General features: G+C 44.5%; 2 protein-coding genes and 2 long non-coding RNA genes across 8 annotated transcripts in view; 3 read left to right on the top strand and 1 right to left on the bottom strand.

Moving 5' to 3' along the window:
* Positions 1 to 1,769: 1,769 nt before the first annotated feature.
* On the bottom strand, positions 1,770 to 20,000 carry LOC309716932. Of its 2 annotated transcripts, none has more exons than XR_014279578.1 (6): positions 19,925 to 20,000; positions 8,684 to 8,805; positions 6,769 to 6,939; positions 6,345 to 6,685; positions 3,484 to 3,634; positions 1,770 to 2,826 (listed from the first exon to the last, which is right to left on the bottom strand). It is a non-coding gene; the product is annotated as an uncharacterized lncRNA (long non-coding RNA). The 2 variants fall into 2 exon arrangements; XR_014279579.1 differs by lacking the exon at positions 19,925 to 20,000 and adding an exon at positions 15,048 to 16,945.
* Positions 9,059 to 14,734, top strand: LOC309717971 (uncharacterized protein; the record flags this gene model as incomplete). The annotated part of the gene is made up of 3 exons (XM_082552912.1): positions 9,059 to 11,868; positions 11,935 to 12,338; positions 14,694 to 14,734. The coding sequence occupies exons 1-3, from the start codon at positions 9,737 to 9,739 to the stop codon at positions 14,732 to 14,734; spliced, it is 2,577 nt and encodes an 858-aa protein (XP_082409038.1). The 5' UTR covers positions 9,059 to 9,736.
* Positions 18,016 to 27,616, top strand: part of LOC309716923 (uncharacterized protein) — a 74,681-nt gene continuing 65,080 nt past the window's right edge. Inside the window, exons 1-2 of one of the 4 annotated variants that reach the window (XR_014279545.1) lie at positions 18,016 to 19,449; positions 20,247 to 20,336. Coding sequence is in view for 1 of the 4 variants with exons in the window: in XM_082551075.1 (XP_082407201.1) it covers positions 20,070 to 20,073; positions 20,207 to 20,336 (134 nt within the window). In the remaining 3 variants the exon portion in view is untranslated. Of the gene's footprint in view, positions 19,450 to 20,021; positions 20,074 to 20,206; positions 20,337 to 24,211; positions 24,454 to 27,616 lie in introns of those variants that run through there. The other 3 variants (XR_014279546.1, XM_082551075.1, XR_014279547.1) reach the window with 3 other exon arrangements.
* Positions 21,278 to 23,724, top strand: LOC309716941. The gene is made up of 2 exons (XR_014279589.1): positions 21,278 to 21,363; positions 22,744 to 23,724. It is a non-coding gene; the product is annotated as an uncharacterized lncRNA (long non-coding RNA).

The raw sequence follows: 27,616 nt of genomic DNA, 5'->3' as shown, positions 1-27,616 counted from the left end.
TATATATACATACACACACACACATATATATATATATATATATATATATATATATATATATATATACATACAGTGGGGCAAAAAAGTATTTAGTCAGCCAACGATTGTGCAAGTTCCCCCACCTAAAATGATGACAGAGGTCAGTAATTTGCACCAGAGGTACACTTCAACTGTGAGAGACAGAATGTGAAAAAAAAAATCCATGAATCCACATGGTAGGATTTGTAAAGAATTTATTCGTAAATCAGGGTGGAAAATAAGTATTTGGTCAATAACAAAAATACAACTCAATACTTTGTAACATAACCTTTGTTGGTAATAACAGAGGTCAAACATTTACTATAGGTCTTTACCAGGTTTGCACACACAGTAGCTGGTATTTTGGCCCATTCCTCCATGCAGATCTTCTCGAGAGCAGTGATGTTTTGGGGCTGTCGCCGAGCAACACGGACTTTCAACTCCCGCCACAGATTTTCTATGGGGTTGAGGTCTGGAGACTGGCTAGGCCACTCCAGGACTTTCAAATGCTTCTTACGGAGCCACTCCTTTGTTGCCCGGGCGGTGTGTTTTGGATCATTGTCATGTTGGAAGACCCAGCCTCGTTTCATCTTCAAAGTTCTCACTGATGGAAGGAGGTTTTGGCTCAAAATCTCACGCTACATGGCCCCATTCATTCTGTCCTTAACACGGATCAGTCGTCCTGTCCCCTTGGCAGAAAAACAGCCCCGTAGCATGATGTTTCCACCCCCATGCTTCACAGTAGGTATGGTGTTCTTGGGATGCAACTCAGTATTCTTCTTCCTCCAAACACGACGAGTTGAGTTTATACCAAAAAGTTCTACTTTGGTTTCATCTGACCACATGACATTCTCCCAATCCTCTGCTGTATCATCCATGTGCTCTCTGGCAAACTTCAGACGGGCCTGGACATGCACTGGCTTCAGCAGCGGAACGCGTCTGGCACTGCGGGATTTGATTCCCTGCCGTTGTAGTGTGTTACTGATGGTGACCTTTGTTACTTTGGTCCCAGCTCTCTGCAGGTCATTCACCAGGTCCCCCCGTGTGGTTCTGGGATCTTTGCTCACCGTTCTCATGATCATTTTGACCCCACGGGATGAGATCTTGCTTGGAGCCCCAGATCGAGGGAGATTATCAGTGGTCTTGTATGTCTTCCATTTTCTGATGATTGCTCCCACAGTTGATTTTTTCACACCAAGCTGCTTGCCTATTGTAGATTCACTCTTCCCAGTCTGGTGCAGGTCTACAATACTTTTCCTGGTGTCCTTCGAAAGCTCTTTAGTCTTGGCCATGGCGGAGTTTGGAGTCTGACTGTTTGAGGCTGTGGACAGGTGTCTTTTATACAGATGATGAGTTCAAACAGGTACCATTCATACAGGTAACGAGTGGGGGACAGAAAAGCTTCTTACAGAAGACGTTACAGGTCTGTGAGAGCCAGAGATTTTCCTTGTTTGAGGTGACCAAACACTTATTTTCCACCCTAATTTACGAATAAATTCTTTACAAATCCTACCATGTGAATTCATGGATTGTTTTTTCACATTCTGTCTCTCACAGTTGAAGTGTACCTCTGGTGCAAATTACTGACCTCTGTCATCATTTTAAGTGGGGGAACTTGCACAATCGTTGGCTGACTAAATACTTTTTTGCCCCACTGTATATGTGTAAAAAGAAAATGTATGAGCTGTGATAACTGTTTCTGATAGAATGAAGAGTAGACTGATATATTAAATATTCCTTTATTGGGTGAGAAAATCAGACCATGTCACAACTGCTTTAAGTCATACAGAATAGATATCAGGGCCTTAAACAGGCTGACTTCTGCTAAATGGGTCAAACTGGGCAGAAAGTATACAAACACATAACATCCTTATAGAATATGATGTAACAGTATAGATCAACTTACCTCAGAATATATAAAGCATATAAACAATTACAGCAACATGATGCAACAAACACAGCAGTGCTACTAATCCAAAATACTCAAAGCTTCATAGAACTGAAACAAACATTTATTTTTAGGTCCATTCTGCTCCTGATACATACTTTAGGTTTCTGAACTGTTGGGAGATTTTGAGTTTTGTGTCATGTTTATTTTGTAGCTTCATTTAAAGGAAGAAGAGCTTATGAGTTGTACAACTGCAGAATAGGGAAGTGAGACATTGCGTGCAGAGAATATGTGCTATGACCGTTAAACGCCTTTTTTCTGTTTCAACAAATAAGCTAACGGTTTTAAAGAGTTGTTGTTGAGTTCTATACATGCCACACCTATTGTTGTGAAAGCTGTTTGAGTATAAAATGAAGGATGTGCTGACGCCCCGCGCGATTCCTCTGTGACACATCTAGTGCACACGTTAGAGCAGAATGATCGGATCGTGTCGGGGCATCGCCCATGTACATGCAATATCTTTGAGTCTGTGTTTCTTGCCTCCTAAGAGTTTTCTCCTCACATGAACATTAAACTTGTTGCTGCCTTTCATAGTGTTTAACTTGAAGGCCCTGAGTACTTTCTCCCACACTGAAAACACTGGAATGATAAAATTATTTGAACATTACCTAATAAGACTGATTCAGGACAGACAATTGGTTCTTTTAAACTTTTCTAGCAGTCCTTCACAAACAGGGAACAGTCTGTCTATTCTCTCCATCTGTTAGCTGCTGCTGGCTCTTTCTCCTCCTCTTCCTCACACACTGCTGAGTTTGTCCTGGTGGATCATCAGGGGTGCAAAGCCTCACAGATGATGTGCAGCAGTGGGTCCCTCAATCTGTCCTCACTCTGGACACTTGCAGCTGTCACACATGGAAAAGCTGCAGGATTCAAACACAAGTGTAAATCATAAATACATGTTCATACTTTTATTACACAATCAGAGAGAAAGAAACAGAGAGAGTGCAGGACAGAGAGACAGGTGACAGTCTCAGGTGTATACACTGCTACAAAACAGCACAAGAGAAGGAGGATTTAGTGTTTGTGTTATTACGAGTGCTAAACAAGAAGAGTTCCCAGATGGAACAGTGGACACATGTGTGACTCCTGTGATTAAAGCATCTTTCTTTCACCTTAACGAGTGAACCATCAGCTTGTTCAAACACATGTTAAAGGCCGTTTGGCTAGACAACACCGAACAGACGCAGCAATATAACATAGCTAACATTAACAGTGCAGTGAATCCTGCTTGTGCCGTGATATTCAGGACTGCAAACCGAGCAGCAGACTTTCAGCTTGTTGTGTTTGTGGATATATGACTGACTTTAATTATCCATAAAATCATCACATTCTCTGTAAGATTAAGGTCAACTATATATATATTTTAAAGTAAAGGCTTTAAAACCAAGTTAACGCTGAAAGTACAAACATCACTAATGTCACATAACTTTGCCGATATGTGGCCAACAGTAATGTTTTAATGTTCTTCATTATTAAACATTCACACATAAATAAGTGACATGATATTCGGTACTTACTTTTGACAGTTCACTCTTTGGCCGCTCCCTTCTGCCTTCTGCCGTATTTTGCGGCAAAATTATCCACACCCACCGCCGCGCTTTGAATTGTGGGATATATGGGACCACGAAGCGTACACCGGATGTCACTACCCGATCCGTACCGGAGTATCTGTTAAGGTGTTAAGAATAATAAGAATCTCTTATAATGTTTCCAATAATGAAACATTTCAATATAATGTAGACAAAAATGAAAAATAAAAAGATAGTTATGGATCGGGACTCCCCGATCCTTACTGCGCATGTGCAAAGTCGGAAAGTACAAATCGGGTCTACCCAATCCGTACCGTGCATGTGCAGATGTTTTCTTCTTCTTCTGTTCTTTTAATGGCCGTTTATTCCTCAGTGTACAAGGATACTGCCACCTGATGACCGAGCGAATGAACCCTATTGTAAACTGAATTGGCGTCATTACAAAACAGGGCTCGCAAAATCGCTAGCCCGACGTCCCGGAGCTAGCAATTTTTCCAGTTGGGCTACCAAAATCTATCTCTGCCCTGCCCACCGGGCTATCATAGGAAGGAAAAATATATGTCAATGCTTTTGCATTCTTTCGGAAATGTAGCTGGGTAATTATGTCATTGGCATCGGTGAGCCTCTGTCAATATGTGACATATTGAAATCGCGTTTGAATTTGCGCTTGTTTTTTGCTTTCACTTTGCAATCGCGCAAACTGTGTATAGAGAGCGACAGCACTGATTGGTGAGTGACAATAATTTGTGCACCAATTCCTCTGACATTGTCTTATCAATCGTTAGCTTGACAAGTGAAATCTCCCGCAGCAAGCTTAAACATGTGAGAGGTTGATCTCGCAGAGAATCGCTGAGCATTATGTGAGTGCGTGTGTAAAAGCAGCAGGATATATATTTTAGTTCTGCTGAGCCAAATAAGACAGGTCGGGGTGAAGAAGTGACAGCCAAAGCTTACCACAAAACAGAAAAGTTATGACAAATCAGACTATAAGGCAAAAAGAAAGTGCAGCTTTATGGTTTCATGGACAAAAGAATTTCTTGTGGCTGCAATATGTCAAGCTAAATAACCAGGGGTGCACATAAGTGGTCCGCAAGCGCGCATTCGCTGTCAAAATAAAAACGCGCACAAGATAAGAAGTTGCAAGGCGTGTTTGCGTACATAAGATTTTCTGGAGGAGGACAGACATTTGTTTAGAACTCTTAAAGATGTCGAAGAAGCAAGCTCCTTTAAGCAATTACTTTGGTTTTCCTCCACCTCCAAAGAAATGTCAGAAGGAGTCCGAACCACAAAAGAAGCACGTATTCTTGGAAAAGTGGTTGCAGGAGGTGAGCTGGCTTCAAACAAATGATGAACGCACAGAGATTTGGTGCAGAATGTGCCGTGAAAATCCCACTCTAGCGGACAAAAACAGAATCAGAATCAGAAAGGGTTTTATTGCCAAATGTTGAGCAGGTTTACAACATTAGGAAATTGCTGCGGTGCTTCAGTGCAAACATACTGTTATAAATTAAGCTTAAATAGACATGAAAATAAAAATGAGAATAAGAATTAAAAGTGCTAAGTAGATAGATATATATATACATGATATATACATGATATATACATGAGTGCAGGTGGTGATCAGTGCCAAACATGGAATGATGCAGTGACACAGCGTAGGGTCATGTGTTAGTGGCGGGGACAGTCATACGGTTATTGTTCATGTGTTCAACAGCAGAGGGGAAGAAACTGTTCTTATGGCGAGAGGCTCTGGTGCGAATGGACCGGAGCCTCCTGCCTGAGGGGAGCAGGTCAAACAGACTGTGTCCAGGGTGAGAAGGGTCAGCCGTGATCCGAGCTGCACGCCCCAGTGTCCTGGAGGTGTACAGGTCCTGCAGAGATGGGAGTCTGCAGCCAATCACCTTCTCAGCAGAGCACAACACGCTGCAGTCTCTGTTTGTCCCTGATAGTGGCTCCAGCGTACCACACGGTGATGGAGGAGGTGAGGATGGACTCGATGATTGCAGTGTAGAATTGCATCATCGTCCGTGTTGGCAGGTTGAATTTCTTCAGCTGCCTCAGGAAGTACATCCTCTGCTGGGCTTTCTTAATGACGGAGGTGATGGTGGGCTCCCACTTCAGGTCCTGGGTGATGGTGGTACCCAGGAAGCGGAATGAGTCCACAGAGGTGATGGGGGTGTCAGTCAGGATGATGGGGGGGAGTGGGGCTGTGTGCTTCCTGAAGTCCACAATAATCTCCACTGTCTTCTGGGCATTCAGTGCCTTTTATATGGACGCAAACGCGTGTTGCAACTTCTTATTTGGTGCGCGTCTTTTATTTTGACAGCGAATGCGCACCTGCGGACCACTTATGTGCACCTGTGTAAATAACATAATGTTCTGCCGGGTGTGTTGTTGGTTTTCCCTCGATTTCTGAGTCGACAAGCGCCTTTGTTACTGGGACCAGTCATTTTAAGAAAGGCCCCCATTAGAACCCATGAGAAATGCAAGAAACGCATTATTGCTCAGTCTGCAATATCTTTCCCATGTTACGATTCGGTGTTGTCAGTGTTTTGTTTTAGGCGTGACTGTTATGTGTTTCCTGCTTTACGTCTCTGTGTCATACTTCCTGTTTTACGTTGAAGGTCTGTGTCTTATGTGAATGTGTTCAGTTTACGCTTCCTTGTCTCGTCAGTTCTTATTTCCCCCAGCTGTGCTCTCCTTCTGTGTCTCATTCCCCTCGTTACTTCCCAGTGTATTTAAACCCTGTGTTTCTCTGAGTCAGTGTCGCGTCGTCCCTCATGCTGTGTGGATCTCCCTGTGAGTTCTTAGTTTGTTGTTTCCCAGTTTAGTTTGTATGTTTGTCTTACCAGCAAATAAAGCTGCGATTTTTGAGTTCATCCCCTGAGTCCGTGAGTCTTGCATTTTGGGTCCAACTCCCGCCTGCTGCACAGCAATTCATGACAACAGTGGCCCGTTGAAATGGGATGGACTCAAGTGCAGTTTCAAAACCGGAGGCTTGAGGTCCGGTGTAACAAAAGAGTCTTTATTCACAAGGCTAGGAAGTTAACAGAAAACTCAGACTAGTATTAAGGAACGTAAACTAGATGTCTGGGGAAAGAGAAACTATGACCATAACAGAACTATGACTAGATTGCAGGGACGACTGGGTGCAGGGACAGAGCAGGGGAAACTGTGGCTGGCCAGGGCACTGAAACAGAGGAGAGAGCAGTCAGGGGAATTCCACAGAGAGCTGCGAGTGCATCCGAGAATTATTACACTGAGCTGCCTTACGTGCTTGCAGGTGGAGGTTGCTTGGAGGAGGGAGGCAGGAGACAAAGGTCCAGGTGGGTACTGCGTGCAATGCAGGGAGGCAGGCAGGAGAGACTGGCAGTTTGAAAAGGGAGAGGTTACCGGCAGCTGCAAACTTGAATCCAGGAGAGCTTGATAGGTGGGTTCCAGATGCTGACACATAATGATACACCAAGGAACAGACGTGAGGCCGAGAACTGACCAAAGTTGGCAGATAATCTGGCGAAGACTAGTTGTGTGCGCAGGTCATAAATACTGCCGGTATGATTGCCATCAGGTGAGGAACAACAAAGACTCCACCCAGAGGGGAGGAGCCGATGCCGTGGAAAACTACTCAGACGATGACGCCACCCCCCCGTCAAGGGTCGACCCCTGGCGACAGAGCCACCCCCGGCCCGCGCTGAGCCCTGTAAAAAGCAGAAAGCAAAGCAGGATCCAAAATCAACGAACGGTATAATCTGAAGACATGCTCGGTTAAAACCTTGGCTGTTTCCGTGGTGGTGGGAAGTTTGTTTTTAGAGCAATGAAGTGTGCCGCTTTGGAGAATCTATCTACTACTGTCAACCATAAGGTCCGGAGGGCAGAATCAACCCAGCGAAGACTCCAATCCAGCCGTCTGGACGACTTTGGAAAATATGAAGGAGGGCATACATTTTTGAATTAACTCTGCTTTATTAGTTTTACAACTTTGCCTAATGATAAAGATCTCCTCCATAGTGATTCATACTACATCAGAGTAGTAAAGTAACAGATAAACAATTCAATGACAGTTGTTACTTTAGAAATTTTTCATCAATCAGCAAAAGAACTTTTTCTAACTATGGGACAGTCTGGGCAGTAAGCTACCAGAATGTTTTCAGTAAATTTACACATTTATGTTTTTTTTTTCTGGTTAACATTGGTTAACACTGGTTAACATTAGCTAATAACGAGCATAATACTAACTGCAGCCACATCAGAGCTGTTAGCATGTTGAAATGGGGCTGCATAACCTGTTTACGTAGGTAAACAGGTTATTGTAATGTTTGTGTTTTTCTACAAAGAACGCTAAAAAGAAGTCACAGTATATTTTTATGCCTATGTTCATGGAGGGGTTAATTTGTTAAAATGTATGAATTTTAATAATAAGCATAACTAAAAAATCTTAGTTGTTTAATAAGTTTAAATATTATGTCACTATCCTTTCTTTAGGATAGCGTTGCCATATAAGATGTAGAGTTTAAGTTGGCTGCCAGAGTTTAAATATATTAACTATACATATTCATCATCTGTTTATTTAGTTTATTGTGAGGTAATTCATTAAATTAATTATTTAATATTATTTTAGTGGTTTTAATGCAATACGTATGTCTTGCATTTTGCTAAGTGGATTAAAAAATCTTGCAGTCTGTAGGCATTAGCATCTGTCCATAGAATTCCTATAAGGTTGGAATGTGTAAAGACATAATGGAATTCACTTGTTCCCCTTGTTTTCATATGACACAGTTTTCATGTCTTTGAATTCCCCTTGTTTGGATGTGCTGCACAGCATCACTCACACTCATTGACCCAACAAGTGAAAGGTTCAGATCACAAACCAGTCCATCTGCTCAGATCAACGAAAGGTTGTGACCTTCAAATTGGTATTTTACTGACTTTCATGCCACTCTCCTCCAAAATAATCACCGTGTTTTTCACACAGCCACAGGAGATCAGAAAGATATCCCACCAGCATCACTTCTGCAAACAGACTTTATTTCCTGGACAGTGTTATTTATGAAATGGCTTTAGAGAAAAGGCTGTAATTGCAGTGTGATAAGGTGCACAAACTGCGACTGTAATTGTCATTTTCCACTTAGAAACCACCATGCAAAACAAAATCTGACAGATATAATCTAATTTTCATGAAACTACTTACCTGCTTCCTTCTCTGTGCTCCCACATCAGGTATGATCCCTGGGGCTGTCAGTGTTGTGACAGGCTGTAAAGAAATGAGTCTGCCTGCCTCATTTGGTCAGTATGTGGCAACATCACAGCAGGCTGCAGGAAAGATAAAGTCAAAATCTTGACTGGGCATACATGGGCGTTCACTCACACGCACACAAACACACAGATGAGGGAGTTATAATGTATCAATATCAAAGGCATAATTTCCCTTGAGGTCAGATTATCTGTGCTTGCAACAGGACATTAATAACATTAAAAAAGGAATAGTCATAATGCAAAGGTGATCTTTTACAAATCAGTGTATAATGTTGTCAGCTGTCATGGTCCTGGGCCATGTGGGCCCAGTATTCTTAGTTTCCATGTATTTTTGTATTTCGTTCCTTATTTAGACCATGTTTTCTGAGTTGCCCTGTTGTGGTGTTCCTTATGTGCGTTCCCTTTGTGACTCTCACCCCCTGTGTGCCCCTCTGTGTATCTGTGAGCCTTCGTCTCTCCTTATGTTTTATTCCATGTTTCCCCTGCCCGTTATGTCTAAGTTTTCCCCGTGCTCTCTCTCCCCCCTGTGTGCCCTCTCTGTATTTATGAGCCCTCGTCTCCCTTTGTGGTTGTTCCATGTTTCCCCAGCCCGTTATGTCTGTGTTTTTCCCCGTGCTCTCTCTCCTCCTGTCTGAACCTCTGTACTTCCTGTTTGACTCTGCCCGTCTCCCGTCAGTGTCTCGTTATGGTTATCTGTGTCACCTGTGTTCCCCGTGTGTTCCCACTTTCCTCGTTAACCCTCTGTGTATTTCTGTCTGCGTCTTCCTCTGTTCGGCGTCGCGTTCTCCCTCATGCCGTGTGTGGTTCTCCCCGTGTCTTCCAGTATATGTTTCTTTAGCTTTTCCCAGTTTAGTGTAGTTTTGTATTGCTTTTTGTATCATCATTATTGTTTATCACTTATCAGCAATAAAGCTGCATTTTGAGTTTATCCCCCGTGTGTGTGAGTCTGCAATTTGGGTCCTCATCCTGCCTGCCACACGGCCGAAACATGACAGAAGAACGCGACCACAACATGGACCCAGCAGTTCACAACCCCTCCGCGGACCTCCAGGACGACGCGAACATGTCGGACCCAGCGACACGGAGGAGGGGGATCGTCCGGACAGTGGAGTCTCTCTGCGACAAGTGGCTGCACTGTTCCAGTGAGGAGGAACGAGAGGAGTTCGCCCGCCAAGTAGGGGTGTGCGTATCTGTGTTCCCCTGGTTATGGGAGACGCTGCACCCCCTCGTCAGCGACTTTCTCGTCTCCACCCTCCAACTCCGTCCGCAGGAGCAGCGGCCCGGTGGGCGTGCACCTTCACCAGAGCCGTGCCGTTGCGCCGTTTCCCCGCTGTCTCATGAGCCAGTAGCGGTCAGAGTTGGAACGGTGAGGCTCGCCACAGACACACCTTCCGCCCGCACCCCGCCGGCTTCCGCGTCTTCACCGCGGTCTGGCCGCACGGCGTGGCGCACGGAGACAACGGAAGCCATAGACTTTGGCGAGGAAGAGCGGCAGCAGGTGTTACGGGCTTATCGGGAGGACGAGCTCCGGCGGAAACCCTGGCTCATCCCGGAGGAGGACCTCTCACCTGCTGCACAGCCTACCAGCCGCTCGCCGTCTCCGATCCGCTTAGGCTATTTTTCGCCTGCCTCATTTCTGGCAAGGATGGAGGCGGACGACGGGGAACTCACCACTACGTCACCCTCTGTGTTGGCGCCATCAGCGCCCATCGCGCCAGCTTCCTCTGCTCGAAGGAGGCGGCGCGCCCGCCGCCATAAACCGGACAATGCTAAGACTACAAAACATGAAGTGGACGGCGGGTTCATCTTTGATAGAGCTATTTTTGTCGACCCTGAGCCTGCCATTTCTCGGACAGTTTTTTCTGAGCCTGCTCCTTTTCCTGCTCGTGTTTCTCCTCCCAGGTCAGTTCAGTTAGCTCCCTCGCAGCCCCTCACAACTCAGTTAGCACCCTCGCAGCCACCCTCAGTTCAGTTAGCTCCCTCGCAGCCACCCTCAGTTCAGTTAGCTCCCTCGCAGCCACCCTCAGTTCAGTTAGCTCCCTCGCAGCCACCCTCAGTTCAGTTAGTTCCCTCGCAGCCACGCTCAGTTCAGTTAGCTCCCTCGCAGCCACGCTCAGTTCAGTTAGCTCCCTCGCAGCCACGCTCAGTTCAGTTAGCTCCCTCGCAGCCACGCTCAGTTCAGTTAGCTCCCTCGCAGCCACGCTCAGTTCAGTCAGCTACCCTCCTGGAAGCCCCCGCTGCCTGGTATTTTCAGCATCGGCATCTTTTCCCGTCTAGGTTTATCGCTAAATCATTCGATCCTCCCTTAAGAGAGAGACTGCGTCCTCGCTGCCTTCACCCCAGTACACCAGTGTCACCTGGGTCTCCAGTAGCTCAGCTCCCAGTGTCACCTACCCCGCAACCACTTTCAGCTCAGTTTCCAGAGCCGCCTGTTTCAGTTCAGGCCCCAGTAGCTCCAGTGCCGCCTGTTTCAGTTCAGGCCCCAGTAGCTCCAGTGCCGCCTGTTTCAGTTCAGGCCCCAGTAGCTCCAGTGCCGCCTGTTTCAGTTCAGGCCCCAGTAGCTCCAGTGCCGCCTGTTTCAGTTCAGGCCCCAGTAGCTCCAGTGCCGCCTGTTTCAGTTCAGGCCCCAGTAGCTCCTGTAGCCCAGTCCCCGATAGCAGTACGGTCCGCTGGTCAGCTCAACATTCAGCCAGGGGTCTCAGGTCTCTCTGGCTCTACTTCAGCTCCTGCTGGAAGCTCGGATGAGCTCATCCAGGACTCCGCGGCTCCCACGCCGCCATCTACCTCGTCCGCTGGGGGTTCCAGTGAGCCCGGCCAGCACCTCCCTGTCTCCGCTGGAGGGTCCGAGAGGCCCGTTCAGCCTCCTGTCTCCGCTGGAGGGTCCGAGGGGCCCGTTCAGCCTCCTGTCTCCGCTGGAGGGTCCGAGGGGCCCGTTCAGCCTCCTGTCTCCGCTGGAGGGTCCGAGGGGCCCGTTCAGCCTCCTGTCTCCGCTGGAGGGTCCGAGGGGCCCGTTCAGCCTCCTGTCTCCGCTGGAGGGTCCGAGGGGCCCGTTCAGCCTCACGCCGCATCAGCTGGAGGGCCCGAGGAGCCTGTCCAGCCGCCATCTGCGACCGCCTCGTCATCACCTGGCCCGGCTACATCCGCCTGTGCTTCTGCTACGCCTGGCCCGGCCTCAGCCTCTGCAACCTCGCCTGGCCCGGCCTCAGCCTCTGCAACCTCGCCTGGCCCGGCCTCAGAGCCTTCGTCTGCCGCAGCCTCCTCTTCAGAGCCTTCGTCTGCCGCAGCCTCCTCTTCAGAGCCTTCGTCTGCCGCAGCCTCCTCTTCAGAGCCTTCGTCTGCCGCAGCCCCCTCTTCAGAGCCTTCGTCTGCCGCAGCCCCCTCTTCAGAGCCTTCGTCTGCCGCAGCCTCCTCTTCAGAGCCTTCGTCTGCCGCAGCAGCCTCAGAGCCTTCGTCAGCTGCAGCAGCCTCAGAGCCTTCGTCAGCTGCAGCAGCCTCAGAGCCTTCGTCAGCTGCAGCAGCCTCAGAGCCTTCGTCAGCTGCAGCAGCCTCAGAGCCTTCGTCAGCTGCAGCAGCCTCAGAGCCTTCAGCCTGTGCTTCGTCTGGTCCTGTGCCCGCCGGGCCATGGCCAGCACGCCTGACACTGGAGAGCCGCCGCTGCCTTCCGCGCGGCCGGCCCCCTGAACTGCTCCGTCGTCTCCTTCGCCGCCGCCGCTGCCTTCCGCACGGCCGGCCTCCGGACCAGCTCTGCCACCTGTGCTACCCGCCTGGTCGGCCCCCCGACCGTGTGACCCGTGAACTCTTGTGCCTGTGGGCTCTGGGTCGGCCCCCTGAACTTTATTTTGACTATGGTCATGTGCTCCTGTGTTTTCTGTTGTTTGTTTTGTTTCCCGTTCTGGTCCCTCCGTCCTGGTCCCCCGCCTCCCGCCCTGGGTGGGTTGTTTTCTGTTTTTGTTTTTGTTTCTCGGGTTTGGGCTGTCGGGAGCCAGCCCTTTAGGGGGGGGTGATGTCATGGTCCTGGGCCATGTGGGCCCAGTATTCTTAGTTTCCATGTATTTTTGTATTTCGTTCCTTATTTAGACCATGTTTTCTGAGTTGCCCTGTTGTGGTGTTCCTTATGTGCGTTCCCTTTGTGACTCTCACCCCCTGTGTGCCCCTCTGTGTATCTGTGAGCCTTCGTCTCTCCTTATGTTTTATTCCATGTTTCCCCTGCCCGTTATGTCTAAGTTTTCCCCGTGCTCTCTCTCCCCCCTGTGTGCCCTCTCTGTATTTATGAGCCCTCGTCTCCCTTTGTGGTTGTTCCATGTTTCCCCAGCCCGTTATGTCTGTGTTTTTCCCCGTGCTCTCTCTCCTCCTGTCTGAACCTCTGTACTTCCTGTTTGACTCTGCCCGTCTCCCGTCAGTGTCTCGTTATGGTTATCTGTGTCACCTGTGTTCCCCGTGTGTTCCCACTTTCCTCGTTAACCCTCTGTGTATTTCTGTCTGCGTCTTCCTCTGTTCGGCGTCGCGTTCTCCCTCATGCCGTGTGTGGTTCTCCCCGTGTCTTCCAGTATATGTTTCTTTAGCTTTTCCCAGTTTAGTGTAGTTTTGTATTGCTTTTTGTATCATCATTATTGTTTATCACTTATCAGCAATAAAGCTGCATTTTGAGTTTATCCCCCGTGTGTGTGAGTCTGCAATTTGGGTCCTCATCCTGCCTGCCACACGGCCGAAACATGACAGTCAGCAGCTCAGACAAGATGGTTTTCTGACAGAAAGAGTTGATATATAGGTATAGATATATATATAGAAAAATACAATGATGGATCAATTTCTTGAAAAACATTTCATGCAAAACAGCAGGATGACTGGCTTTTAGGGATGGGTATCGAAAACCGGTTCTTGTTGAGAACCGGTTCCCACTGTTTCAATTCCTTGGAATTGTTTGCCATTTTTGCAAACGATTCCCTTATCAATTCCAATCGCCCCGAATGACGTCACCACGTTGCGGAGTGTCATTTACCTGGTAGGAAACATGGCAGCTCAAATGCTCAAAAGGTTAGTTATACTTGCAACAGGGCAATTTGAAAAGTAGATATTTCATTTAAGGGAGGAAACACTACGAATACGCAAAAGCATTTGCTCACAAAACACGTGATGACCTTAAATGAATGTCATGTTTTTAATTCCGCTCCGGACTCGTGAATCTCAACCCAGCAGCAGCGGTAACAGTAATGCGGCAGGTAAATAATCAACTAACAGTGCATATTATATAAGTGAGATCTGCCTTATTACAAAACCTGCCATTACTGTGCATTTAGGTGACCATGATGAGAGAGACAGACAGAGTCTGGATGGCTCAGATGCTGGCAGTTCTCGCTGCAGCCTACCGTTAGCGTCTCCTTTCAGGCCAGGATAGACGAATGTCACCGAGCAGTGACTAAGTTTGTGGTAAAAGGCTTGCACCCATTTGCCACAGCAGATGCCCCCGATTTTCGGTAAGTGAATGTGTTTAATTGTAGGCAGGGACATTACTGGATATTCTTGTGTAATTGCTACAGAATAATTTATGTTATGCTTTGTTATTGCTACAGAAGAATATTTATTTTATTATTTTACATTTACAGTTTTTTTTCCTGGGGACCCTGTGACACCCCATTGAAGAGCCATAGGCTGGATCTCTTAAGATCTCACTGTTGGGTTTGTAAGGCCATGTTACTCCTAAATTTCTATCTTGTTCAAAGAGAAGATATAAAACAAAGTTCTAAGCTAATCGACCTTAGTGTTCTCCTTTGTTTAAAAAGAATCGATAAGAAAATCGATAAAGAATTGAATCGTTAAACAGAATCAAGAATAGAATCGGAATCGTGAAAATCTTATCAATACCCATCCCTACTGGCTTTACTTTAAGTTTACACAGATCAGGCATAATACCACCTGCCTAGTATTGTGTTGGTTCCCCCATGCAGGCCTGTTTGGAGTCCAAATAGGCCTGCATGGACTCCCCTAGACACCGGAAGGTGTGCTGTTGTAAATAGCACCAAGATGTTAACAGATCAGGTGCTGCAAGTTGTGAGACAGGGACTCCATAGATCAGACTTGGTTGTCATCGGCACACGCACACACAAACACATCTCTCTCTCTCTCTCTCTCTATATATATATATATATACATGTACATGTATATACTCAATCATTCCTCAACTATTTTTACTTTGTAGCACGGCACATTATCCTACTGAATGAAAGAGACCATCGGGGAATACTGTTTCCATGAAACTGTGTTTCATTTGCCAAAATAGTATATTACTTTCACCAACTTACCTTCTTCCCATAGTGCATCCAGGTGTCAGGTATTTTTCAGTTAAGCGATGCACATGTACCCATCACGTGATGTCAAAAAAAAACCAAACCATTATTCATCAAACCAGTCAGGCAACCTTCCATTTTTACCTACAGGCTACAGCCTGTACAGCCAGGCTACAGGCTACCAATACAAATCCATATCCTAATGAGGACATGCATGATCTTTCTCTTAGTATTTATGTATGAAAACAAAGCCAACAACACAAATCAAGGATGAAAACCAGACTTTAAAGTGATGCCACATTCATTGATTACTGTAGAAACATGAACAGGTAGCAATGGAGACTGCAGCCTGACTGCTCATCAGTTTGCTACCTCGTATTGAAGTTCGTATTGAAGGCAGCTGGATTCATCGCAATGGACAGCTCACTTTATCACGGTGCTGTGTTGGAGTCAGCATTTACTGAGCTTTAACATCACTCTGGGTTCTTGGCTAGCTTAGCATTAGCATGCTGTCTCTGCAGGTCCTTGCGAAGAGCTGAAGTTGTGTTAGCAGTATGATGCAGTGGGATCGATAGGCAGGCAGACTAACGATTTCAAGGAACTGGACTGCTGGACTACTGGGATTCCAATCCCTATCGTTGGGCGTTAAAATGGACTCTAACTCATATGTCTCATAGCAGTTTGATCATTAAATGTTTTGGCAGTTTGAGCCACTCCCCATGTGCATCAGAGAACCTTGCCTGCCCATGATCCTGTGGCTGGTCCACCATTGTTTCTAGTGATGTGTCGGTCACGAACAAAATGGCTCTTAGAGCCGTGACGTGAACGACGTGAGCCGGCTCCTTATCGCGAGCCGTGTTTGTTTTTTTTCTTTCTCTCACCCTCTCTCTCTCTCGCACTTTTTTTCCGCTTCACTCCCCACTAGTGATGGGATTTCCGGCGTTTTTAGAGAACCGGCTCTTTCGGTTCGGCTCACTAAAAAGAGCCGGCTCTTTCGGCTCCGAACTGGCTCTTCAGGTTGTTTTGTTACTTTAATTCATTTATTATTAACAATAATATAAAATTATGCAAAAAAGGAATTACTAATGTAAAAAAAAAAAGTGGTTTTATTTATATATGTTTATATATAAATATATGCGGTGGCCCCTAGAGACAAAACACGTACAAACTCCAAAAAGCACATACAAACTCCAAAACACATTTCTAGCATGAACTGAACCTCCAAAACAGAGCTACCTAGATCACTTAAATTACACAATTGAAAGCATGAAAGCATATGTGTATTGTTTGTGTATTTATACACAAGCATTCATATATAGTCAAATAATAAAAAAAAAAAAGTTCCTTTACCTGTTATTACCACACACCAAATCCGGTCGTTGGTACTTGCTGGCTTGTGTAGCCACTAGGTAACAAAAGCTCAACACTGCCCCTAGCATCCTGGAGCACTTCTGTTGTCTTTTGTACGCGTTTTGAGTTTTTATGTGCTTCTGAGTTTTTACGTGTTTTGGAGTTTGTACGTGTTTTTACGTGTTTTGCAGTTTGTATGTGTTTTTACGTGTCTTGCAGTTTGTACATGCTTCGGAGTTTGTACGTGTTTTTACGTGTTTTGGAGTTTGTACATGTTTTGGAGTTTGTACGTGATTTGAAGTTTGTACGTGCTTTGTCTCTAGGGGCCACCGTAAATATACTTTTATTTATTCACTCCACATAAAATGTAATAAATAAATCATATAATACAAAAATCAACTATTCACATTTCAACTTTTAACTATTTAAATTTTCAGCTTTTTCCTTTTACAAATTTTCTCTGTCTCTCCCTCCTGCTCCGTTCCTGTGCTACTGAGTGTAACTACCGCCCCTCCCCCCTCTTCCCAGCGTAAAGCACAAGGCTCGCGTGCGGAGTGAAGCGGGAAAAAAAGTGCGAGAGAGAGGGTGAGAGAAAGAAAAAGAAAAAAAAACGCGGCTCGTGATAAGGAGCCGGCTCACGTCGTTCACGTCAAAGACCCGGCTCTAAGAGCCATTTCGTTCGCAACCGACCCATCACTACTGTATTCATATAGCAACTGATACATCATTGTGTTTACATATGTAGCTCAGCCCACATGTATTTTTTCATCAGGGTTGCCGATTAGCAGATATCAGTACTTCCAAATGAGCCGTTAATGTCACGGTCCTGAGTCTCCTGACCCAGCATTTTTAGTTCTTTGTGATGTTTGTATTATTGGACTTGTGTGAGTTATTCTATGGTTTCTAGTTTCGATCCCTTGCCCTTCATGTTTCTCTGTGTCCCCTCTGTTCTGTGTAAGTCTGTGTCTGCATGTTTGAGTTCCCCTCTGTGTCTTTCGGTTCTTAGAGTCCTCTGCCTTATGGTTTATGTCTGTGTTTCTTAGTTGTTGTCTCCACTGTGTCAAGTTCGCGTCTCTGTGTGATCCTTCCTGTTTTACTTTGAAGGTCCGTGTCTTATGTGAATGTGTCCTGCTTTGCTTTTCTCGTCAGTCCTGATTTCTCCCAGCTGTGCCCTCCTTCTGTGTCTCATTCCCCTCGTTACTCCCCAGTGTATTTAAACCCTGTGTTTCTCTGAGTCAGTGTCGCGTTGTCCCTCATGCTGTGTGGATCTCCCTGTGGGTTTAGTTTGCGAGTTTCCAGTTTAGTTTGCTTTGTATGACTTTCTCCTGCCAGCGAATAAAGCTGAGTTCTTTGTGTTTAAACCTTGTGCCTGAGTGCCTGCATTTTGGGTCCAACTCCTGCCTGCCGCACAGCGTTTCATGACAGTTAAGCGTGATTTGTGTGATCTGCCTTTTGGCAAAGCAATTGTGGGTGAGAAGATTCGACACATTCATGGGACTTATGACTGTGAAGGTTCTCAGTCATCCAGGTTGTCGTAGTCTAAGGAGCTTGTAGTTTTCTTGAAGACGTTTCACCTTACATGCGGGCTACATACCAGTGGATATGTAAACGCAATGATGTATCAGTTTTTATTCATGGGCCTTCATCACAGCATATACAAGATGTTACATGTTGCAGAGTTATCGTTTGGTCACAGCTGTAACTACAAACCTTTTCTCTATTTTCTCACTGACACATGCATGGTATTAGTAATTCTAACTTTTAGAAAGCATCAGGTCCTGTAAAAAGTGTAGCATGTTGTCATTATCTGCAAAAAAACCTATTATTATGCCTTTATAAATGCATTAGCGAAAAAAAAATGCTGATGTCCCTCTTACAAATCCACATATGCACACACTGAACTACTATAGAAGCAATTACACAGCATTTAGCAATCCGATCTTTAAGTGATGACGTGATGAATTCTGCTTCCGGGCCCAAAGTAGTCTGCATTTAATAAGGCTGTTGTGTTTTTAAAATGTTTTAATGCTTTGTATCTTGTTGTCATGGCCGCCGAGGCGAGCCGTGTGGAGTTGGAAGAAGGACCTAAGATGCAAGCAGTGGATGAGATGCTAATGAGGTTTATTTACAAAGGTGTAGTGGCAAACAAGCAGTGGGGCATGACAAATAACTGAAGACACCTAAACTGGGGGAACTAAAAATAACAGACCTGGGAGCATACGACAAAGGGATGAGAAGCAGAGAGACGCAGACGAGGGAAATGTAAAGTGAACACACTCACATCAGACAGAGACCTTCACAATAAAGCAGGAAACTCAAACACGGGGAACCAAACAAGACAGAACTAAACAGACAGCTTCACAAACAGACGGGGTGACACCAAAGACAGACAGAGACACAGACGCAGACTCAAAGGCAGACCGAATATAACACATAGAACTCAAACAATAATAATCATCATCATAATAATAAACTAGAAAATGATAACAAACTAAAAGCGCTGGGGTCACCGACCCAGGACCATGACACTTGTTCTATTTAATCTCAACAAGCCCCTAAAAACAGTCAGTGATCACTGTCGGCTTCTCTCGGTTTTTATTACCACTAATCATTTTAAAGCTCAGTTTTTAAACCCTTACGACGTAACTACAGCCCAGCCCAAGCAGCAGTATATTAATAACTAACCTTGTATTGTGGATGGATTATCTCGGTGGTTCTCCTGACTGACGTTTGGTCCGTTTACAGCAGGGGTCGGCAACCCTAGGCACGTGTGCCACAGTTGGCACGCGAAAGGTTAACTGATGGCACGACCATAGCTGGACTGGCCATTGGGCATACCGGGTATTTGCTCGGTGGCCCGAGGATTATTCTTTTTGTAACGGTATAAACAATAAAAGGTGGTGGATTGGCCAGATGCTGGCCGGTGTGTAAAAATAACTCCGTTGTTTAGTGGTGGCTATGGCGGAGCTTCCACAGATTCAGTAAAATTAACAAGTGAGAGGGGGGGCAGAAGGAGGAGAGACCCGAGGCAGCCGCCGGTCCGAGTGTCAGGTGAACTGAAGTTCAGGTAAGAGGTTATGACTAGGGATGGGTATCATTTAGGTTTTATCCGATACCGGTGCCAAACCGGTACTTTTGAAACGGTGCCGGTGCTTAAACGGTGCTCAAACCGGTGCTTAAAGAATGGAGAACACAAAATTGGTCCAAAAACCTCTCATGTTCAGCTGTTTTTTTTGTAAAAAGATAACAATGTTAGCCTTTTCTGCAGCTATGGGGCATATATGGTATCACTCTTGGCTGGAAGCAGTGCAATGGAAAAACACAAACTTTGTCCAAAAACCTCTCATGTTTAACTGTTTTCCACTTTTTCTTTGGTCATTTTAGCCTTTTTGGCCAGGGTGAAGGGAGTATCTGCCATCAAACAAGAAGACAGCCTCATGTAGCTATGATGATGTTTGCTAGTTCACCTTACATGCATTAATGTAATAACGTGGTTAGCCTACTCAACGTAAATTACACTAGAACAACATTAAGCTACTCACGCATAGAAGAACGGCTGCTGCTGCCATCATCATCCGTCATCATTTCTGCTACACTGGCAGGGCTAGGGGCCAGGACTCTACTCTTCGGGTTTTTGGGGGATGTTGCTAACTCCGGGTCCGATAACAGGCACCACACCCGCAGTAGATGGGTGTGGTGCCAAAGCCTGATGTGGGCCAAAGCCTGGCATAGCCTGTAACATTATTATGATGGACACATTTTATGAGTGAGCTTGACTTTAAGTGACTTACAGGTTTCTTTGAAAAATACTTTCTTATATCCAGGTTCTTCCTTTTTGCCGCCATCCTCCTCTCCTCCTTGCAGGTCTTCGCAGCGCAGGCTTGCCGATGCTAAAACTAAACGAAGCTTCCTGAAAGGCACAGCCAATCACATTGGCCATATTCGTCACATGAGGTAGGACTCCAGTGGAGAACGTAATTTAACTCTTTCAGCACCGCTAGGTGAATAAGACGCTGACAGATCATTTTTTCATTTCTATCGGATTTGTTTTTCTTTACTCGAAGAGATCAAATTATTGGTGGGGACAATTCAATAATCGCTGGATATTGGTGTGGACATGTCCCTTCTGTCCATGCCAAATCTACGCCCTTGAGCTGGTGTTAGCTGAGGCTAGTTCATAGACTGCTGTCAGAACTGCACATGATTATTTGAAGCTAGCAGATTGTTAATGCTATCCATCAAGTCTAACAGTCTATGAACTAACCTCAGCTAATGCCAGCTAATAATGTTAGCTCTGTGGCGAGTAGCCTTCAGTAATAGTAATAAATCACACAGCAATAGTACATCGGAGATACTGAAGTGGCACATAACCCAGGTAGCTACCACAACTAAAACAAGCTAGTTGCAGTAGGCGAACGTTAGCTTTTTTTAAAAAAGAACTTACTTCCGGATGTTTCTGTAGGTTGGAGTCTTTTGACGCTGAGATCAGCTTGTTTGCTTGCAAACAGAGTTTGCATTGACCGGTCAGATTTCGCCCATCCCTTTCTTCTTTAAATTAGAAGTCGTGTTGGAATTTCCAAGTAAGAAATGCATTGCTGCCCATGCACTGCTGGCTATGTTGTGCTGGCTTCTGGTTCATTGTGTAACTGACACCACCAACATTAACAGGATGCTTACATTAGAGCCTCTTATTTCGTGTTTTGTTTGGGTTTCCGGCAATTTGTGGAATTACCAAAATTAAAGAGAGGATAGAGAGGGGATAGCCTATAGTGATGGGTCGGTCGCGAACGAAATGGCTCTTAGAGCCGGCTCTTTGATGTGAACGACGCGGGCTGTGTTTTTTTTTTTCTTCTTTCTCTCACCCTCTCTCACTTTTTTCCGCTTCACTCAGCATGCCAGCCTTGTGCTTTACGCTGGGAAGAGGGCGGAGGTACGGTGTACATTTTAGGACATCGTCAGGTCTCAGGAAAAAAGTTGTCAGGTATCAGTCTCACATGAAAAAATGTCAGGTCTCAGACTCACATGAAAAAATGTCAGGTCTCAGTCTCACACGAAAAAATGTCAGGTCTCAGACTCACATGAAAAAATGTCAGGTCTCGGTCTCAGATGGAGGCTGCCATCTTGCAAATTTGGAGTAGTGACTTGAGGTGGAGCGACTGTGTAACGCTCCCGCCCACACACCCGCTGGTGACCACAAACACGCCCCCCTACACTTTTTACGTAGCCCGGCTGCTCGAGTTTTTTTTGCTGGTTTACCACGACTGATGACTCGTTTAATTAAGGTAAATACAACCATGTCACTGCTATAAAAAAGACACACAGTTTATCATCTTATAGTTCTAAAATCGCTCTGTTGTTAATTCGTTTGCTAGATTAGCCGCTTGCATACGCACTGTGTTGAAGGCTTGTTGCTAGCTAGTTAGCGAGGCTACACACCTGCTACTCTAATAGTCTGTGTTATTGAAGCATTCAGCACTCCTTAGGTTTTGTTATACATTTTTAGACAGCGATGAGATCATCTGCACACTCTACAGAAGCCCAGAGTTACTGTTAATATCAAAAATATAATGCTGTCCTTTGAGATTTTAACATAAGACTGTGAGTGTAATGGATCTGTCATGGATCGCTGTGTGGCAAGCAGGAGGAGGACCCAAATGCAAAACTCACAGACACGGGGATGAACTCGAGAAACACAGCTTTAATGCTGGCACGGCACAACACAGGAAATACAAAACTAAACTGGGGAAAAGTAAACTAACACTCGCAGGTAGACACAGGAAGATCCACACAACATGAGGGAGAACGCGACACAGAACTGAGGGAGACGCAGACATAAATACACAGAGGGTTAACGAGGGAAGTGGGAGCACACGGGGAACACAGGTGACACTGATAATCATAACAAGACATGGCAGGAGTGAACACAACACTAACGGGAGATGGGCAAAGTAAAACAGGAAGTACAGAGGTTCAGACAGGAGGAGAGAGAGCACGGGGAGAACACAGACATAACGGGCTGGGGAAAACATAGAATAAAACACAAAGAGAGACGAGGGCTCATAAATACACAGAGGGGCACACAGGGGGTAAAAGCCACGAAGGGAAAACACTTAGGGAACAACACAACAGGGCAACTCAGGAAACATGGCCTAAATAGGGAACAAAATACAAACATACAAGAAAACTAAGAACACTGGGCCAACATGGCCCAGGACCATGACAGGATCTAAAACGGTTTAAATCTTCAGAGCGCTCTACATCCTGGTAACATGGACACTTTAAAAACATCAGCAGAACGTTTCAGTAGTGTAGTCTAATTTGTTCTTTTCATTTAATAATAGAGTCCATATTATATCAACAGCTACATTCACCCTGGAGAGAAACTAGTGAGGGAGACCATCAGGACCAAGCTGGGTTTCCTGGGTCCAGAGGTTTGGAGAAACTTCTTCCCTTTCTTTCATCACAGCTGTCCTGTGCCAGAAGTTCTGTTGACCCACTCAAAAAGGCATTTAAGAAACAACAGGAAGACTGAAGCTCATCGCATTGATCAAGCAGGACTCGTGATCTTCACCAGCAGCTCCCTCACAGGGAAATCTTCAGCACTCCTCCGTAGGCCCGCCCCAGGAGATGGATAAATGCAGCATTTCATCAACACTGTGATGAGACCTTTGGTTTGTGTAATGTTATAAATACTCGGATACTCCCCAAAGGCTCCAGACTTTTATATAAATATATTATATTCAGTCCTGTATAAAGTTATATATTTAAAAATATATGATCCTCTCTTGTTACTCTGGTATGAATAACTCTGAATCACTTTATGGTAAATAACACACTATCTGCAAAAATCTGTGAAAGAATTACAGATGACAAGTTTGTAGTTCAACATGCTACAACATTCAACATGATGACCTTTGACCTTCATCAGGTTTTATTTAATTGTGTTAGACAAAATCTCATGCTCTTCATGCAGCTGAGTACATCAAGTGTTTAAAACGGAAGGTGTGCAGGTCTGAGATACAAACTGAGGTCCTGTTAATGCTGATATATAGTGACACAGTTACATGAGTGATTAATCCTTTTGACTTTTTGTCTTTAACTTTATCAATAAAACAGCTGCAGCTTTCACTACAGCACATGTGGTACTTTAACCTTTGTACTGTTTTCATCAGTTCATTTTGCAGTTAACATGTGAACATGTTGGATGATTTGTCTGCTGTCACTTGGTGGGGCTGAGGTCTGAATCTGAGGGCAGCTCCTGTAATCACAAAGACAACAGAACCACCAAACTCAGATATAAATTTTATCCCTCAAAATTGAAATAAAGCTGATTTCTTCTGTCCTCACACACTCAGGATCTGAAGTTCTTCTCTTACATTTTTTTTCAGTATTACAGTACACTATAGTACTTTAATCCATAGTTCCTGATTAATGAGGAGTTACTGAAGTACAAGCTTTTAAAAAAAATGTTACTGTCTTTACAGATGTGGCAAGAGACTGAAAACATGCTGTTGTTTGCACATCTTTAATATTCAGCTCTGTCAGGGGCTGAAGCAGGATGCAGCCTGACATTTTTTCATGTGAGTCTGAGACCTGACATTTTTTCATGTGATTCTGAGACCTGACATTTTTTCATGTGAGTCTGAGACCTGACATTTTTTCAAGTGATTCTGAGACCTGACATTTTTTCGTGTGATTCTGAAACCTGACATTTTTTCAAGTGATTCTGAGACCTGACATTTTTTCGTGTGAGTCTGAGACCTGACATTTTTTCGTGTGATTCTGAAACCTGACATTTTTTCATGTGAGTCTGAGACCTGACATTTTTTCGTGTGATTCTGAAACCTGACATTTTTTCATGTGAGTCTGAGACCTGACATTTTTTCGTGTGATTCTGAGACCTGACATTTTTTCATGTGAGACTGATACCTGACAACTTTTTTCCTGAGACCTGACGATGTCCTAAAATGTACACCGTACGGAGGGGCGGTAGTTACACTCAGTAGCACAGGAACAGAGTGGGAGGGAGAGACAGAGAAAGAGCCAGGGATAACAACGTCACATTAGAAAGGTATAGTAATCATCCACAACTATTTTCAGTTGCAGTTGATAAAGGATTCAGAAAGTTTATTCATGCAGGCCCATATGACAGAGAATATGCATGTTCTTTTTGTTTTCATATTATAATTTATATTTAATTGTGTTGTGGTTTGCAGTGTTTTGTGTTGTTTCACTTTAAATTTGTAAAAGGAAAAAGCTGAAAATTTAAATAGTTAAAAGTTGAAATGTGAATAGTTGATTTTTGTATTATATGATTTATTTATTACATTTTATGTGGAGTGAATAAATAAAAGTATATTAACGGTGGCCCCTAGAGACAAAGCACATACACACTTCAAATCACATACGAACTCTGAAGCACGTACAAACCCTGAAGCATGTACAAACCCCAAAACACGTAAAAACACGTACAAACTGCAAAACACGTAAAAACTCAAAAACACGTACAAAAGACAACAGAAGTGCTAGCCAGCAATTACCAATGACCGGATTTGGTGTGTGGTAATAACAGGTAAATGAACTTTTTTTTTTTTTAATTATTTAACTAGATATGAATGCTTGTGTATAAATACACAAACAATACACATATGCTTTCATGCTTTCAATTGTGTAATTTAAGTGATCTAGGTAGCTCTGTTTTGGAGGTTCAGTTCATGCTAGAAATGTGTTTTGGAGTTTGTATGTGCTTTTTGGAGTTTGTACATGTTTTGTCTCTAGGGGCCACCGCATATATTTATTTATATATAAACGTATATAAATAAAACCACTAATTTTTTTTACATTAGTAATTCCTTTTCTGCATAATTTTATATTATTGTTCATAATAAATGAATTAAAGTAACAAAACAACCTGAAGAGCCGGTTCGGAGCCGAAAGAGCCGGCTCGTTTTAGTGAGCCGAACCGAAAGAGCCGGTTCTCTAAAAAGAGCCGGAAATCCCATCAGTTATAGCCTAACATATGAAACAGGAAAAGATTGCAGTGTAATCTATTTATTTCAACAAAGTAACTGTATTCTAATTATCACCTTTTAAAACAGTAACTGTAAAGGAATATAGTTACTCATATTTTGTATTTTAAATACGTAATGCCGGTACACGTATTCATTGTATAACACTGCACAGGTGGCATCCTATCACAGTACCCCACTGGAATTCATTGAGCTCCTGAGAGCAACCCGTTTTTTCCACAGTTGTTTGTACAGGCAGTCTGAATGTCTAGATGCCTGATTTTATAGTCCTGTGGCTCTGCAAGTGATTGGAACACCTGAGTTTGATGATTTGGTTGGGTGAGTGAATACTTTTGTCAATGTAATGTAGATACTGACATGTTTAAAGGTGCATATCCCTAGGTTTATTAGTTTTTCTGGTTCAAACCCAGTTAACTCAACTATAAAGTGAATTACCTAAGTTACCTTAGTTTAATGGCGTTGTGGAAGTTTTCCATTTAAATAAAGCCTGCAGACGAGCGGTAGCTAACATTCTTTAATCCAAACACACAAAGAACAGAAAACCAAGCTTGTGGAGAGCCTACATGACCGCGGGGCAGGGTCAGCAGAGTCTCCCTGAGCCTAGCATGGCTCTCAGTTAAATACCTGCAGGAACAAAAGGCAGTACACAGTTGTTTCACACCTTAAGGTTCACACTCCCTTGTGGAGTGGTCTGCTTCCCCGAACTTCCTTACTACACCCCCACCATTTGTCTTACAGTATGGGTGTCAGACATGTTAAAATCCAGTGGCACCAAGGCATTATACAATAAAATAATGTGATTAATACATAAGTAAAAGAAATTCCTATACAATGGTGAAATTACACTATTGTATTGTATTGTCTAGTCAATCCCAAAAGGTTGATTCTATTAATCTGGACGTAGTGTTTTCACTGGGAGAAACGTTTCGTCACTCATTCAAGTGACTTCTTCAGTCTCAGCTGACTGCAGGTTTACCCAACCTTATAAACAGTACATTTGCACAATGACTGAAACCAGCCCACTGAAGGAACAATGGGCTGTGAGGTCAGTTCTTTGATCATTAACATGCAAACTGTCATGACCATTGATCAACAACCACTGAGCAAAGCCTATTGATCAAAGACAAGAATGGCTGCAATAACAGCATTGTAAGATGGTGAAAGATGTACCCGTAGGCCCCTTCCTCGATTCAGAGATGGTCTTTGCCTTTTCATGGCCTCCTTGACTCCCTCAAACCAGCGTTCCTACCTGTCCAGGATGTGTACATCCTCATCATTGAAAGAGTGTCCACTGGCCAGTAGGTGTAAGTAGACTGTGGAGTCCTGGCCTGGTGAGTTAGCTCTTCTGTGTTGTGCCATCCGCTTTGCCAGAGGTTGTTTGGTTTCCCCGATGTATAAATCCTGGCAATCCTCCTGGCACTTAACAACGTACACTATATTACTCTGTTTGTGTCGGGAGACCTGATACTTGGGGTGGACCAATTTTTGGTGTAGCGTGTTTTGGGGTTTAAAAGCCACCGAGACACGGTGTTTAGAAAAAATGCATCTCAACTGCTCTGATACTCCTGACACATACGGGATCACTAAGGGTTTTTGCTTAGGCAGTGGTTGTCCTTCTCTCCTGGATCATCTGGAGCTTTCTTTAGGTGCCTTCCCAGCTTTGAAAAATGTCCAGCTGGGATAACCACATTTACTCAGGTCCTTCTTGATGTGATGTTCTTTTTCTTCCCTGGCCTCTGTGGCTTACAAATATGGTCTCTAACCAGATATTACTTCTAGGCTAGGCTGGACTACTGTAATTCGTTATTATCAGGATGTCCTAAAAACTCCCTGAAAAGCCTTCAGTTAATCCAAAATGCTGCAGCAAGAGTACTGGCAGGGAGAGCATATATCTCCTGTATTGGCTTCCCTTCATTGGCTCCCCTGTTAAATCCAGAATTGAATTCAAAATCCTGCTCCTCACATACAAGGTCTTGAATAATCAGTTTTCATCTAATCTTAATGACCTTATAGAACTGTATGACCCCATTAGAGCATTTCGCTCTTCGACTGCAGGCTTACTTGTTGTTCCTAGAGTATTTAGAGTAGAATAGGAGGCAGAACCTTCAGCTTTAGGGCCCCTCTCAAATGAAGCTACAAAAATGAAAGTACTACTCCAACTTAAGACACAAACAATAGGTATTTGTGTAAAGGAGGAAAGAAGCA

This window comes from Aulonocara stuartgranti (assembly GCF_965226115.1).
Source record: "Aulonocara stuartgranti genome assembly, chromosome: 11".
NCBI lineage: Eukaryota > Metazoa > Chordata > Actinopteri > Cichliformes > Cichlidae > Aulonocara > Aulonocara stuartgranti.
The sequence above is the reverse complement of the archived record's forward strand: the minus strand, read 5'-3'. Positions and strand labels throughout refer to the sequence as shown.